General features: G+C 37.8%; 1 protein-coding gene across 1 annotated transcript in view; it reads right to left on the bottom strand.

The window, feature by feature from the left end:
• Window positions 1-15,766, bottom strand: part of LOC109075976 (anosmin-1-like) — a 67,949-nt gene extending 52,183 nt beyond the window's left edge. The window contains exons 1-2 of the mRNA XM_042748865.1: window positions 15,456-15,766; window positions 3,215-3,262 (exon numbers count right to left, since the gene is read on the bottom strand). Coding sequence (XP_042604799.1) covers window positions 3,215-3,262; window positions 15,456-15,629 — 222 coding nt within the window. The 5' untranslated portion in view covers window positions 15,630-15,766. The remainder of the gene's footprint in view (window positions 1-3,214; window positions 3,263-15,455) is intronic.
• Between the last annotated feature and the right edge of the window lie 1,320 nt (window positions 15,767-17,086).

Genomic DNA, 17,086 nt, shown 5'->3' with positions numbered 1-17,086 from the left:
TTATATTTGATATTCCACAGATTTTTTTTTGCAAGCACCATATTGTGTTAAGTTAAGAAAAACACACACCTTAAAACATTTTTGAATACATTTAAACAGATACATATAAGCATTTTATTTGTTCATTTTGTATAATTTTATGCTATTGCAAAAACTGTTAAGCTTAATGAAAGATTATTTATGATAAACTGTTTATGGTTACTACTATTCAGTGATTTTCAAGTTGAAATTGTGTGTAATGCATAACAGTGACTGCAAAATATGTATTTTAGGTATGGGAATGGCATAGTTGTGGTATAGGTTTGGGTTATTAAATGGTCATTGGACTAGTTTTTGGCTAGCTTTGATTGACAATAGGCAAGTTTTGTCACACAGATCTGGCAACCCTGACAAGAGTACTGTGGAGCCACCAGTATTTTGAAGCTTGGTTACTGTGATAAGAGCGCTACTAGGCTGATTTATCAGCATGAGCAACGACATACAATATTACTGCTTTCAGATACCTAATGAGACTTATTTTAAACCTCCAAAATGACCAACTGCCAAACAAAGCTGGAATAAGCTCTCCTGTGAAACTTCCAGGAACTGTTAAATGTAATGAGCTCCCAAAATCTCAAAACAATATGCCCCTTAAAGCGGGAATCTGCTGAGTCAACAGTGCCCTCATGGCTTCAGCACGAGCTCAGCTGGCCACACACAGAGTGACCCTCGTGTGCTGCCCCTCATGACCCTCTAGGCGCTCGGCTCACCTGCTGATCAGGGTCCAAACTTGCGCCCCAGCCCAGCCCGGGTCAACCCCAGCAGGGCACAGGCCTCCATCTGCTTCTAAGCTTTACTTAAGAGAAGAGAGAGTGGCTTCAGCGAGGTTAATCCCATTCCAGAGGCGTAGTAAACTGCGAGTGTTGCCACAGTGAAACATCTGACAGCTTTCTGCTTCACCCGGGGTCAAGCCTGACGGATAAGACTGGAAGTGCTGGGGTTACGCCCTGATCAAGCTCCTAACACCAGCCACTGCTCATTATAGATGCTGTAGCTTGTGCTTTTGGGGAAAAGTATACTTCAAATTCTTTTTTTTTTTTTTTTTAGTTTTAGTTTTGTTTAAAATAAGTATAATAAGAGCACACTCGAGTAAAACATATTTTTTTGAAAGGGATAGGAGGGGATTTGTGGTAATCATGCACTCAAAATATACAAAAAAAATTTGAGATCTAGAAAGTCCTTCACAAGCAAACAAGAAATTACAAGAAAAAGAAAAAAACAGCGTCTTCCTGGCCTGGGCTTTAAACGAATAAACAGGAGCTAATTTCAAGTGCACTTTTAGAGGCGCAGCTCAGCCCAGGAGGATGTGAACACAGCTTATTTTCATAAGAAACACAACATTTACTTTACCTGTTATTGGAAGGGCTGACGGTGGATTGCTTCCATCTGAAAGCAATTAGAATGGCTTAAATGCTTGGTGTGAGAAATACGGCTTTCACGAGGAATGTTTTTGCTCTTTTTCATTCAGGGATTTTAAAGCTCTGGCCCTCAGGGTGAGTGGTGGTTGGTGATTGGCAGACGGCAGCCAGAGATGTCTGGGCTTAGGCAATTACCATTAATGAGCTAACCATGTTTACTAGCTTATCGAAGGGCAATTATGGTTGCATATCACTATTACTGAAAAAAAAAAATCAGTCCTGGGTATTCTTCATGGTCCGCTTCAGTCTCAGTTCCTCTGATTTAACACTGTGTTTGGGAGCAATTGTAAACCAAAACTGTGACTGTTTGAGTAAAACTGTGGTATGCACCAAAGACCTTGCAACACAAATTCATTTTAAAAGGTTAAAAACGCTACTTTATTGTGCAATTTATGGGTAATAATTGCAACATTACTTATACTTACAAACCACACTCACTGGAAAAACATACCTGTGCCGACATTTTGGCAAAATATCATGTCGCTTCTTGCACATTTTGCAAAACTGGAGAAATCTCCAGTGAGAGGCACTGAAGAGTGTTTAATTTTATTCAAAATAGATGAACTTTAATCTAGCAGTGCTCTATCACATTTGATAATAACGTAGCACCTACATTAAACCCTAACTTAAACTTAACCGATAGTGTTAAAAAAAAAGCAAATGTGATGTAAAAATGCATTTGCTGAAGCAACTGTGTTCCACTGTAAGTTTTTGAGCACTTTTATTGTGGATCATGTTTCACTGGACCCATACCCAAGCAAATGCAATGCTGTACCGGGTGCGCTACTGAGCAAGTTTACTGCATCAGAAAAGCCATACATATGGAGCTGGTTATGTGATGCAAACATCAAAATGTATTGGTTTACCAATAATGCGCTGTGGTAAAATTGTTTGGAGCTCATAACATAGTGTTATATTTAGTGTTAATCTTGCTCATGTAATTATAATTTGTGTAAAAAATTAAGAAAAGTTGTAGGTATTTTACTGCCACTATTGTTCATTTTACTACTGGAAGTTGTATGTAGGTACGTCTTTGGAGTTTTGCAAAAATGTTGGTAGAGATGTTGGTTTTTCCATGAGTCAATGCTGAATATTTCCCTAAAGTATGCTTAACCCAGGGAGCTTTTGTGATAAATGCGTCCTTGCAAATGAACTCTAGTGGAAGGAGAGGTGTGCTGTAAATGCTTATTGCATTACCCCTAACCTATCTTTATTTATTTCCCATGGGGCAAACCAGTTAGGAAAAACAAACTTGGTCTTAAAGTCAACATGAAACATGTTCACAACCTATTACTTCTGTAATGTGATTTTATCCACCAGGAACTTACTGGATAGTGAAAAGCAATCGCTATATGGAATAATATGCACAGGTGACATCAATTCTGATTGTATGTTTGGAAAATAGAATAATATCAAAATACTAAAGTGCTAACTCTGTTTGTATAAAGTACTACAACCTAAAATGACCATAATCTGGTGGAAGGAAAGAGCTGTAATAAGGCAAAAGAATTGCCCTGGGTACAACAGCAGCTCTCAGTGCTGTTTATGTTGGGTTTCCAGAAGCCATTAGACATGAGTGAGGTTTAGTGTAGGTACAGGGCATGTGGTTTGTATAAAGGCATTAACCTTTGGCCATTTCCTTGTAATAAAAGGAAATTACATTTGAACAGAGTTTTATTTAGCAGTGCTGAGGCAGTGTGAGAAGCTGTGAGCTCAATGAATATTGTCAAGCTCATTAATCTGAAAACACATCTTACCTGTGAACATCTCCTGTGGTCCTCACACCAGTCCAACACACGGTCATTCTGAAAGAGACCATGAAACACATACAAATGATTAGGACGACATCACAAAGCTTCAGATTACGGAGTATGAAACAGAGGGTTCATCTTTTAAGGCTGCTCACATACTAGAGAAAGCTTTGACAGATGGGAATGTATAAGATGTATTTTAAGGATTGTTTGGAAGATTGTGGTCAGTTTGACATTGAGCAGGAATATATCAAACAATATTTCTGAAGGCACAATTATGTCTCATAGTGCAGGCATGGATCTAATCACAGTGTAAACATTTATTAAACAAAAACAAGAAGACAATCTCAGAAGTTTTTAAAGCACTGTTCTATGAAGCTTTGAAACCGTTGCAAATCATTTTGAACCAGTTATATGGAGTGATGTTGGAGTGAAGTCACGATTCAGTAAATAAGGCTATGTTACATCATAGCTGTTTCAAAATGGTTCAAAATGTCAGTGGTCCACAGCTAGTGTATGATGTCTATGAATCTATCAACCACTGTCTACATGTTTTTTTTTTTTTAAGAAACATAGGAAAAGTAAAGACAGATACAATGGAATCATAAATAAACTTAAAATTAAGAGTTTTAGAACATAAAACTCCACAGAATAAACATGACAAATTGAACCCATCTCTTTTCAATTCTAATTGAATAACTGGATTAAGTTGTGTTAAAGTAACAATTTTGAAATCACTGTCTGATTTCTACAAAAGTTTGAACTGTTTAATGCAAGAGCACCCATCTCCTGTCATTTATGACTGTTAGATGACTATGATATATATTTGCCATGGGCCTACAGTGGCATTTAAAGCCTGAGGTCAGAATTCCTTCCAGCGTAGGGCGACATGGGCAAGAATGAATCATGTATGAGGAAGTAAACACACCATAACCACAGCCTCAAGCATACGTCAACACCTAACCAAACCTTGTTTCGGAAAAGTGGTGATGAGGATTTAACCATAGCTAATGAATGACGGTCCAGAGTGTCTGTGTTTAGACTTCTATTATGTCACAGTGTCTTTGGGAATGAGGGGACGGCAGACACCACAAACACAAAGACTTCTCTGTAACCTCATGTAAAATGCCATCTGAATGCTGCTCTGAAATGATGGCAAAGGCAAACACATATATGAGTGATCATCATGCAGGCGAACGCGGCAGTAATCCTCCAGACACTCCCTCTGGGTAACCATTATTTATCCTCAGCAAACGTGAGTCACGCCTCCTCTGAGGTCCCACAAGTCTTTTGTGAGGTTTTAATTAGGACTTTAGGGACAGAGAGAGCCCACTGTGTGTCAGTGAGTCTCCAGTAGTGATCTCCAAAGGAATGCTGGAGCGTAACATCATCTCAGGAGATCACATCAAGGCTAAATCCTTCTTGATGAGCTTCCCAGACTAAAGCTCTCACTCCACACCTTCAAACTAAACCAACTAGACCCATAACACTTACAGTTCTGTTCCAAAAACTTTCATGAAGAGATAAAAAAGAAATCCTTTTAAGGTTGTTTTAGATGTTTTTACTTTAAACACAGAAAACAAGATGATAACATTGAAGTGAAATCCTTAGTCTTTGGGGCTGAAGACATGTCCTTCCCACTTAAGAGAGAACAGAGCCTTTTCCCTTAAAGAGAGATTTAGATTAAACCATAAAAACCATTTATCCAACTGATAAAAACCTTCTACTAAAATAAACCGACTGTAAGCTGCTATACATCACTGTCAAGGTATATTAAACAACCATGAGTAATCATCAGTGCGGTTCATGAACTGTTATGTGTTTGCTTAGACAGATGAGGATAAATATATGACGGAGCTAAAGCTCAGCTCAAAGGTCTGTCTGTGCCATGTGTCTTCTGAAGTCCAGCCAGAACTAATAGAGACTTACCATCTTACTGATTTATATCTTAAATGTTATTTCATCAGCTATCAGAAATGTATTGTTAAAGGAATAGTGTAGCAACAAATTACAAGTCATTTTCTCATCCTCATGCTGCCATATGCCTCTAGTTTGAGCTCCGTCACGTTATTTCTTTATCGTCTATTTTTTATTATTGAAATCTATTTTATACACCATCATTTTCATTTCTATAACATGTGAATATATACTCTATCGTATTCTACAACAAAAACAATCAGAGCGCCTTGCTATCACTAGTTTTATTTTGAATTCCCGAGTCCGAGTCCGTGGTTGTCGCTAAGCCCGCGTGCATTGCTAATACTCTATTCACACACATTACAATTGCTTTACTCACTGTTACTTGCTTTAATGGTGGATGTATGTCTACCTTTGAGTGCAGGTGACGACACGTTCGAGCTGCATTCGGTGGAGAAGCAGATTCGGGTCCTGGAGCAGAGGCAGGCCCAGCTGAGAGAGCGGAGAGCCGTGCTGGAAACCTCCCGAGCTGACTCTCACAAGTCCAGGGTAAGTATGCAGTGCGCTACTAACAGTCCCACCACCTTTACCCTATGTGTTTCTCTGCACAGGCCCAGTGCACCCAGGACGCGATCTGGCCAGATGTCCTTCACTCTGGCACCGGGACACCACGGTACCTGGGTGCATCCGCAGCGGAGGACGCGAGCCAGGCCCCGGGTGACGACCTCTCCCCCTCTGGTCTTCGAGATCTCCACACGGAACCGCTTCTCTCCCCTCCGCGAGACGGAACGCGACGTTGTGATCATCGGAGACTCCATCGTCCAACACGTCCGTGCTACGTTAGCCGAAGGTAAAGTGCACACTCACTGTTTCCCTGATGCTCTTGTTCTCGATGTTTCTGCGCAGATACCCACGATCCTGAAGGCCGATGAGAGCCCCAGAGTGGTCATGATTCACACCGGGGTTAGCAACACCACACAGCGGCAGACGGAGATGCTGAAGCGGGACTTCAGGGGCCTGATCGAGATGGTTCGCAGCATGACGCCCACGGCGACGATCATCGTGTCAGGACCACTGCCCACGTATCGACGAGGACACGAAAGGTTCAGTAGACTTTTTGCTCTAAATGAATGGTTTTTGTCATGGTGTAAAGAAAAGAAACTGCTCTTTGTTAATAATTGGAATCTTTTCTGGGAGCGTCCTAGGCCTTGTCACGCTGATGGCCTCTGCCCCAGCAGAGTCGGAGAGGAACTCCTCTCGGACAACATCTCCAGGACTCTACACTCCATATGACTAGTAAGCCAATTCTCAAATAACTGTTATGATGGCTTTTGTTCTACCCACTTAAATGTTAGAAGTACTTGCGCTGTCCAATCTATTAAAACTGTGTCTGTTCCCCGAATAATGAGGTCAAAATATAAATTTTAATGTAGGATCTAGAAAAAATCTTATCGTGATTAAACCAGAAAAACGTAAAATAAATGAACAAAAACAATTTCTAAAGTTTGGGCTCATAAACATTAGATCACTCACACCCAAAGCAGTTATTGTAAATAAAATGATCACAGATAATAGTTTTGATGTACTCTGCTTGATTGAAACCTGGCTAAAACCAAATGATTATATTGGTCTAAATGAGTCTACTCCACCAAGCTACTGTTATAAACATGAGCCCCGTCAGACTGGTCGTGGGGGAGGTGTTGCAACAATATATAGTGATATTCTCAGAGTTACCCAGAAAACAGGATACAGGTTTAAATCATTCGAAATACTTTTGCTTAATGTTACAATGTCAGATATGCAAATCGTATCTCTTGCTCTGGATACTGTGTATAGACCACCAGGGCCGTATACTGAATTCCTAAAAGAATTTGGAGATTTCCTCTCAGACCTGTTGGTTACCGCTGATAAAAGCGCTAATTTTCAGAGATTTTAACGTGGTAGCGATCGGACAGGTAGGATCTAAACCATCTTAAAGCCTGCCCATGGATACCTGTATAGTTTTGTAATCTATCTATGAGTATGTTGTGATCTATGGTGTCGAACGCAGCACTAAGATCAAGTAAAACTAGCAATGAGATGCAGCCTTGGTCTGATGCAAGAAGAAAGTCATTTGTAATTTTAACAAGTGCAGTTTCTGTGCTATGATGGGGCCTGAAACCCGACTGAAACCCGACTGAAACAAGAAACAAGAAATCCAGAAACAAGATTAATTTTTAGTGAGCCAAAAACAATGCACATCAAAACACATATAAACAACCAGAAAACAAAAAAAAAATACACTAAAATAAAAACAAGAGGTATGATGTTTGCCTACAAAACCACCACTGGCTCTGCACCTCTTTACCTAAATTCATTACTTCAGAATTAATTACTTACGCCATCCCAAATAGGCACAAAATCACTTTCACAGACTTTTAAATTAAATGTTCCCTCCTGGTGGAATGACCGGCCCAACTCAATCCGAGTAGCTGAGTCCTCATATATATATATATATATGTCCCAAAAACAAACAAAAAAAAAACAGTGAATTCAAAACATGAGGTATTATGTTTTGTAATTTTTTGAAGACTCACCGACTAGCTAATTGGGGGAAAAAAGCTCAGAAATCATCTAAACCACTTTCTGCACATTGCTGTAATTATCCAATTAAAATTGTCTTACTATTTTCACTCCGATTGGTTTGATTGGGTATTTTAAAAATGTAGCTGGTAGCATTTTTAATACTGTGTTAAAAAAAAAAGTTTAAAAAATCAAGTTAAAAATAGTTCTTTTAAAAACCCTGTCTTGTTCTATTTAGTCTAGCTGTATGAAAGGAAGAACACGTCCTTTGTGTGAGTGTGTGTGTACTTACTATTCCCTATGTTCCGGGCACCAAGTGTCCCCATAAATACAGTTTGACCTTGTGGGGTACATTTTTTGGTCCTCATGAGGAAACAAACTTACAAATCATACACAAAATATTTTGAATATCTAAAAATTCAAGTTTTGTGTCATGGGTAGTTTTGTGTAATAGGTGAATACAGTTTTTAGGGTATAAAAACCACACTGTTGAACACTGTTGCTGCCACGGACTGTAAGGCAGTGTATTGGGGCAAATCCCCCAAAAAACTAGACCGCAATCTAATGCAACAATCACACCATAAAACCAATGACAAAATTAAAATGAGGCTGCTTTCATCATTTTTGTGTAATTGATCAGTTTTCATGATTCTTTTTTGGTGTCACTTTTGAGCATTCAAATACTCACTTCCTAAAATTATATTTGCTGTTTCCAGAATATATATATATATTAAATAAAGAATTTCAGGTCATTACAAAAATGTTGGATACCATCAAAAAGCTCAAGATATTTCATTTATGCATTTGGCAAGCACTGATTTCAAGGTATACATTTTATCAGTTCTTGCTTTCCCTGGTGTAGAGTTCTCCCATTTTATCAGTTCACGAGTTCACACTTACATATAACAAACAGAGTAAAGGTTATGCGTATTTGGCGTGCTGTCCGAGGGGAGGGCTCAGATGTCTGAATTTTGGCCCGATCCCAGGGTACCCCCCTACAGGTAAGGACAGGAATAGTTATAAGTGCGGAGAAGGGGGGTTGAAGGGATGCTGGAAAATGGTCAAGAAACAGAGGTAAGCCTGCTGTGTATATATACACACCTCTTATCTTGTCTTGTGAGCTGATTACTGATTGCTCCTCTCATGTTAATTAGGTTGATTATCTGAACGTGCTCCTCCTGAACTTTGTTAATAAAACATAATTTCTTGCTTTTGCCCTCCCTTACCTTGGCATTGCTAGCACACACTAGCAGTACAGTATGAGCTACAACAGAGCTGAAGACCAGTATTTTACTCAGGACCAATATTTTAATGGGTGGTGGTGTGGGAGGCTACTTTTCATGTTACTTTAAGGTTGGATAATGTTTGGTAAACATATCTAAATAATCGGACACCATTTTGTGCCCTATACATACATGCTTCCTACTTCTGAAACAAGCTTTTTGCAACAAAATAAAGTATTAAAATCAACCACAGCAATTAAATATTTAAACTTTAAAAGTGTCAGTCATTGGCAATTTAACTTCCTCTCATTCATTCCTGTCATTCTTAGACAGTTTAAATGGTCGTTCACCTCATGTGAGTTTTGATACAGTACCTTTCTTTCATGATCCCACCACAGACCACCATCAAAGCCACCAGAGATTTATGCCACATTGCTTCCATTTCAGTTGTTTGGAAAATAACTATATGTTCCGTGCCATAAACCCATCTTATTTCTACAAAGCTTAACATTTTTCAGGCCGCTCTCAGTGTCCCATAATCACGTGTTGTTCTCTCGGACCTCAGTCTTCACCACATGCCCCACGGTGACTGAGGGTGCCTACCGACCTGACGGCATTTCCCTGAATCGCCTTTACAGCCTCACCAACTCTTGCCTGTTTTTCTTTAAGCTCGCCTTTCCAGTTTTGTTTCAAGTAAAGAGCTAAAGAGAAACAGATTAGCACTGCTCTCTGTGGTGTGGCCTCTTCCTGTAAACAGCGTTTCAATAAAGTTTTTCTGCTGGATTTTTATAGTGTCTGTGACTAACCAGCCCTTATATTTTAACACAGATTACCAGAAGCTGTTGTGGTTTTGACCGTGACACATCACCATGCACATAATAACTGAAATTAGTTATTTCAGTAAAGCCATATAACATCACAAATGAGAAACACAAATGTACAACTGTTCCTCTGCAATTAAAGAACATTTGCAGACTACCAAGTTGGAAAAATTTGTTTAGTGCAATCTCAAAATTTAGACTACAGTGTTACCTGTCTTTGATAAATAAGAATGCACAAGGTGATAACTAGATCCACAGTTTTGAACTAGATCTACAAACAGCGAGTTGCAGGAGGTTATGAAACCATGGATGATTCTTCAGCATCTTTAAAGTACATGAAGAGTGTAAATCAGCTTTATTTCAGATGAAAAAGGGATTTAACAAGCTGGATGAGACTGGCTTCAAAACACAGTGTAGGTTCAAATAGAATTCCCAAGTTTCATAAATGGGTGCAGGCCTAACCAGCACAACATCAATGTCAATGGCAAGGTCATGAGGGAAATATTCAGACAAGTAACAAAATTTCAGTCAGTATTTAATTTTAAAGAGTTTGCTGCCTTTCAGATTTAAAGATGATGAAGGCATACAGAAATTGATGCTTGCACTTAGAAATTACATATTTTTGTGTCATCAGCATAACTGCAAATCCTGTTCAGACCAACACGAATGTTTGGCACAAAATTTGGCGCTTTAAGCAGAAATACAGCAGATACTCTGGTTATTACAATACACAAAGCAATGTTGTGCAAATTTCTGTTTCTAACTCACTTGTCACTAATTAAGTCCTTATTTACTTGTATTAAAAGATTTGTTCATATTTTTGTATTCGTTGTGGTGTATATCAAACGACATCAAATACAAGAATACATAGAACAGATTTTGGATTCTTCCTCTGCTATTCACTGTTGCTTAGCAAATAAACATCTGTTTGTGAGCACCACCAAGTCATGATTTTAAGTAACAGCCACACTCAGAACATGACAAAAAAAAGCAAAAATTATATTTTATACACATTTCTCCTGATTATTATGAAAAAAAAAATATAACAACACCTCTTAAAAAAAAAAATCTGTCACAGTGACCGAGTGCTAATGATGGTGTTGGTCTGAATAGACACATTAACAAGCATTCATTCAGATGCACACTGAATTTTTGCACCAACCATTCATCTTGGTATGAAAGGCTTTAAGACTACTCTGGCAAAGTAGAAGCATATAGATTAGAAAAACAAGCGGTCCAAGAACTGATCCCTGCGGTACACCTTGTGAAGCAGCAACTGAGTGAGATTTGTATTTATTCATTCTGAGAAATGACACAGAGATATGCTGGCCACAGATGGCCAGTAACACTAATAGCAGACTAGCGAGTGAGTGAGGAGTACAGAAGGCTGAACTCAGGTCTAAGAAGGCTAGGAAAGTGATGACACCAGTCAGATTAAAGGAAGAGGTTGCTTACCATCTTTAACCCTTGTATGGTGTTTGGGTCTGTGGGATACGTTTTCACTTTTTATCAAAAGAAAAATTATACTATTAATTATTTTTTTCAAACTCAGACTCATTGGCCTTGGCTCATTTTCTGTGAAGAATATTTATCAGAATAAATTTTCAATTACCACTCATTGTACACCCCCCCACCCCACCCCTACACACTTATATTACATGCAGAATGTTTGGGTCCCGAGGCTAATAAAAAAGTGGAAATTTTAGCTCCTGTGTACCTTTACTCTGTCCTCCTATTGTCTGGGCCTGCTGTTAGTATGTGTATGTGTGTTTATGTGTGTGAGAGAGAGTGAGAGTCTGTAAGAGTGTGCGTTTTGTGTTTCTACCCCTGCCATTCCCGCACAAGGTTGTAGCACTTTAATTCATAAATGTGATTTAACAAAGGCAAAGGGCAAATTTTGACCATATATGCTGTTTATATTGCTTGTAATTGGAATTAAGTATTTAATTGTGTTGAATTAAAAACCCAAAACTGCAGCGGGTCCACCAGACCCACGAACACTGGCTGAGTAACAAAAATATGAACACCACACACGGGTTAAGAGGACATCTCGGTATTATGTAAGGGTGAAAATGATATTGATTTTTTTTTTCTTCAAAAGCAACTGAGCGGTGACCACCTTTTCTATTATCTTGCTTCATAAAGTAGATTTGATATGGGCCAAAAGTTACTTAAACTGTATTTTCGAGACTTAGTTTCTTGAATACTGGAAAGATAGCAGCAATCAGAGACCTGTTAGTCACATGTGTAACAGGCAAGTTGGCAGAAGACAATGAGCTTTAAGGGGATATGCTAGTAATGGAACAAGTTGGCAGGAGGAAAGATTTGTTTTTTCAATCCGTTTTATTTATATGAAAGTTGCGTACAGTAAGTACAGTAAATTTAAAGCTCAAGACTTAGGCTGATTGATTCTTAATCATTATTTATTTTGAAACAAAGTTTGGACAAACATTTTACGCAAATATCATTGTGGTTATACCATTTGATGTGAACTTACCTTGAGAAAAAAATCCTTGTTTATCATAAAGGTCACATCATCTGGCACTTTTAAGTCATTGGTGGACATTTTTTGTATATTAATGTTATTAAATATGATTATTATTATTTCTCAAAGTTTTGTTTTAACAAACTTTATACTACTACTACTACTACTACTACTACTACTACTAATAATAATAATAATAAAAATAATAATAGGCCAAACTACTAATTAAAATTCATTTTACCCTCATAGTGAGATGTTCATTAAGATCTCTGGATGGTCACCTTGACATTTATGCCCCATAAAAATACTAACTAAATGATATAAGACAGAGAGTTGAGTATGCATGTAGTGATTTATTTCTAATGAGAGTTTGAGGCCTGCATGATGCCAGCTTTGCCCATGGCAACTCAGTTTTGAAATCTAAGCCCAATCACTTGGATCTGAGGAAATTTAGTTTGGAGCCAAAGAAAAACAATTTCCTGACAAGAATATGTACAGCACATGGGCTGTGACATCAAAGGAAAATATCCAAGTGCATTTCACGCTTTTAATAGCCTTCTCTTTTTAAAATACTATGGAAGTAAATGCTACCATCAACTGTTTCATTACCCACATTCTTTAAAATACCTTCTACTGTGTTCAAGAGAAGAAAGAAACTCATCTTACATCTAGGCCTAATTATTTTTGTCGCTAGAATGGTGTAGCCCACAATAATCAGCGAAATCTTGACCTTTTAGACTGGGACACCTCCAGTGTCCGTGTGAACACCACTTTAAGGTTAGCAGAACAAAGAATGGGTGTAACTCTACCTAAATGAAAACTTTGCCTACATTTGTTTGATGTTCGTCACTCTACACCTGTCATGTGCGATAACTTGCATTTTTACCGCAGTATAACCATTTGCCCTGACACTGGATATGTGCGCCATTCACACAACAAACACCATTGTCTGGAGACGTCGTAAATCGTGCACCTGCAGTCAGAGCAGCTGCTGCAACAAAGGATGAGCTTGAGAGATGATGACTTATCAAACATTCCTTTTCTTGAAGTGGTTTGTGTAAGCTGGTGCATGTAAGGACGCTAAACTGTCTTTGGTTTTTGACTTTTAAAAAGGCTGAGGAAAAATGGGAGGACACCTTCTTCAAAACCCCCAGCTATGCTCTGAGCGGTAATCTGAAACCTGCACGACGTCCCATTTTACAAACAGAAATTATGGCTGGAATTCTGTTTAGAATAAAGAACTCCCTGAGAAGAATTCAGTCTGCAGTGAGTCATCTCATCCTGATTTAATTACAGTGATTGTAGGAGTAATTTATGAGGCTGTTATAATATGTTTTTCAGAAGCCTTCTTACCAAAGCTCGCACAAGAATGTGTTAGTGAGTCCTTTACAAGGCAGTCCCTCATGTTACTTCCCAGAGTTCCCACAATAAAAAAGCAACAGTTATCCGACACTCAGTCATATATGAGTGTCAGTGGTCTCATTCTAAAACATGTTACTATTTAATGGGTAATAAGCAAACCTACATGGCATCTGCGCCCACAGAACTCTGTAAAAAGCACAGCAGAATAAAACAAATTGTCATTCACAACATTCTACAAATCTCTCAGAATGTGAAATATTTTGGCTAACTGAATCAAGGTCTTAGGTACCAATGAGAGCGAATACTCTCTGTACTTTTTAACATACTGAAAAAATGCTAAGCTAAAAATGGTAAAATCTAAATTAACTGTTTTATTCAAGTAAAAAAAATAATTGTACCTAAATACATTTATGCCAACAAAATTATTTTTAATGTGTGAAATCAGGTAGAAATAGCTCTTTAAGGTAACAATGGCAAGTTATCACTGTTTAAATCTGCATCTTATATGCGGATAAAATATTAAGCAAAAGTAAAATTTTAATGCAAACATGCAAATGCAAGATGCATGCAGCAAAAGGCCTCTGGTATCCAGATTAAATTTTATGATGAAATCATAGATTTAAAAGTCAAATCAAGATTTACAGACAGGAACTGGAGGAGAAAATTAGATTAGAAGTAGATCAGAGAGAAAGTTTAATGTCTGGAACTACTAAAGTGGGTAGTTTTTCATAATATGCCTCTAATTATGACTTAATTATGGCTGGGTTGAGCTGCCACAAACATAAGCTCAAGAAATACACAGCAAACAGAACTGAAAGACAGATATATAGAACAGAGTCATGCTGCATGGTGGGCTGTCAGACCATATGCTTTCATGATTAAAGCTCCAAATACCACACAATTAACTACAACTGCACTAAAGCTGATCTCCAGTCAGTTAGGGGATAAACCCATGAAGAAAACAGGTGAAAACAGCCATTAAACACTTCATTCACACACAAAAAAACCAAAGTGTTTCCCATCCACTAAACCAACTGCACATGCTCAGAAAAGATCCCAACTCAGCATCTGAAACTAATGGGATTGGGGCTAGTTGTCACATAGGGATTCAAAAGACCGTAAATGTACGGTTTCAAAGACTTTTTAGCTGAACTGAGCTTATAGCTATGGAAATTCACAATATTCACACTTATTGAACTAAATTTACCTGAATAGTTACACTATTGTATTTCTAGGGTTACATTTTATTTTAAGGTGTCCTTGTTACAGTGTAATTATACATTAATTACTGAGTAATATTAATTGGCTACATGTACTTACTATATGGTTAGGGGTTGGTTTAGGGTCACTTGCATGTAATTATGCATAATTTATTGTTATTATAATAGTAAGAACATGTAACGTGCAACAAAGACACCGTACCTCTGCTTTCCAGAAATTGTATCAAAACTGAGCAACATTTATAGGCCTACTGTTGTTTTTATTTTTATTTTTTGTTTTGTTTACGAAGCTGCTTTGAAACAATCTGTATTGTTTAAATATATTATAATTTATGTTAATGTATTATTGTAATAGCTTGTAACAAACAGACACCATAAAATGATACTGGCATACAAATTGCTGTTGGTTAAAACAATTAATTGATCCTTTTGAATGTAAGCTTTTATGTGTTTGCACGTAATGTGTTTGTGGCTTATTGTTTCGACCTTTAATACTATTTATATATTTCCAACAGCTATTCTTCTCAACTCAGTGTCAGCAATCAGAAAGTTGCCAATGTGAAGCTCTTCTTAAAGGCTATATTGTCCATACAAAATACGGAGTTACCTTCTAATCTAAACTATCAGCGAGAATCATTCACTCTTGGTGGCTCTTACCTGCAGGTGTTTGAATAACGCGGTGATCTGCGTGATGTGAAGCGTCAGGCATCGCGAGACGCAGCGCGCGCTTTCAATCTTCTCCAAGGTCTCCGCTTCTTCGGTCCGGCGCGCAACGCTCGCTTCAAAAACACAGAAGAGCAAAAAGCAGCAGACCTTCCCCATAAACACCATCTTCAACGAGGACGTTCACGTAAATGTGCGCTGACGGTGGGGCGGTTGAATGCTCTGGATGCGCGTCAGGCTCGTGTTGAATGCACTGCGCGCTGGACACTCCCTCTCACGCAGACCTGTCATCTGAACTCAGCCTAATTCATAGTCTGTCAGTTTTGTGGTTAGATCTAGAAACGAATTTAAACCATGTTTTAGCGAGAAACTTTCAAGAGTCTGAAAACTTCCGGCGCTTTATGGCTCATTGGCTCACCACTGGACAGTAAAGCAACGCTGACTTACCTTAAGATGGAAAAGCCATGTATAAATGACTTTTGAAAACTTATGAAAATAACAAGGAAGATGGCAGAATAAACTTTTGCTTTAACTGTTTTCCCACATTCATAATAACAGAAGCACTGGAGTGGCTGAAAAACAAACAAACAAACAAACAAACAAAAAAAACAATAGAAACTCTCACAGAAATTCTAATGGTTTCCACTAAAAAATACACATACAAATTACAAACATTACAAAACATCAACTTTAAACCATTAAAACCATAAAAAATTGTTTCCTGTAGTGTGTTTTTAGAACATATTATTGAATATTGAAGAATATTCCCATTAGAATTTTAACAAGCCATAGAAGTAGAAGGCGACTGATTACCAGTAGATAACATTACAGTTTCCATTAAATCCAGTAAAATTCCCATTATAACCAGTAACATTACAAATTCTGTGATGGTTTCTATTGTTTTTTTTTCCAGCTGGTTCTAAATCAATCACTTTAGTGACAAATTTAGTTGAGATTAATTAATCGAGAATGAATAAAAGACACGTTGTTTTATTTTAATTTCTGAGGATCTCTCAAAAACAATTACATAAAGGAAGATTATGTTTTTGTTAAATAGCGAGTTATAATTATAACTCTTTTGAAATGAACGTCTCAGAAACAAAGCAAAAACAGTGCCGCATGAATTAGATAATAATAACAACAACTTTCCTGACATTTTGGCGACCATAGATAACTTTGACTGCAAAACCGGTTTCCTTGGTGGATTCAACCTCAGTATCCCTGCGTCCCAATGTGTATACTATGCCCTAAATAGTATCGAAAATTATTAATATATCACCCTATCTGCCCTAAATACTATTGAAAATAACTAATATCACACTATCTGCCCTAAATAGTATTGAAAATTACTATTATCACATACAATTTAGCATGGATAGTATGCACATTGGGACGCAGGCTCTGTGTCCATCCACAAAGATCTGAATGGATTTTTTTTGTCGCATCTTTGTAATACCAGCGCCATCTTCTGATCGAATAAAGTATACTACTGCATGAGGGAGTATATAGCCAAAATACTCCTCTCTCAGGACCTAAATATCGACCTTCCTCTAAGTTAAGGTCTATCTCTAAACAAACACACATGAACTAGCCAATCAAGGTCTTTATTTTCACAAGAAAATTCA

This window comes from Cyprinus carpio, chromosome B22 (genome assembly GCF_018340385.1).
Source record: "Cyprinus carpio isolate SPL01 chromosome B22, ASM1834038v1, whole genome shotgun sequence".
Classification (NCBI taxonomy): Eukaryota; Metazoa; Chordata; class Actinopteri; order Cypriniformes; family Cyprinidae; genus Cyprinus; species Cyprinus carpio.
Note: the sequence above shows the minus strand (reverse complement) of the source record. Positions and strands in the feature narration are given on the sequence as shown.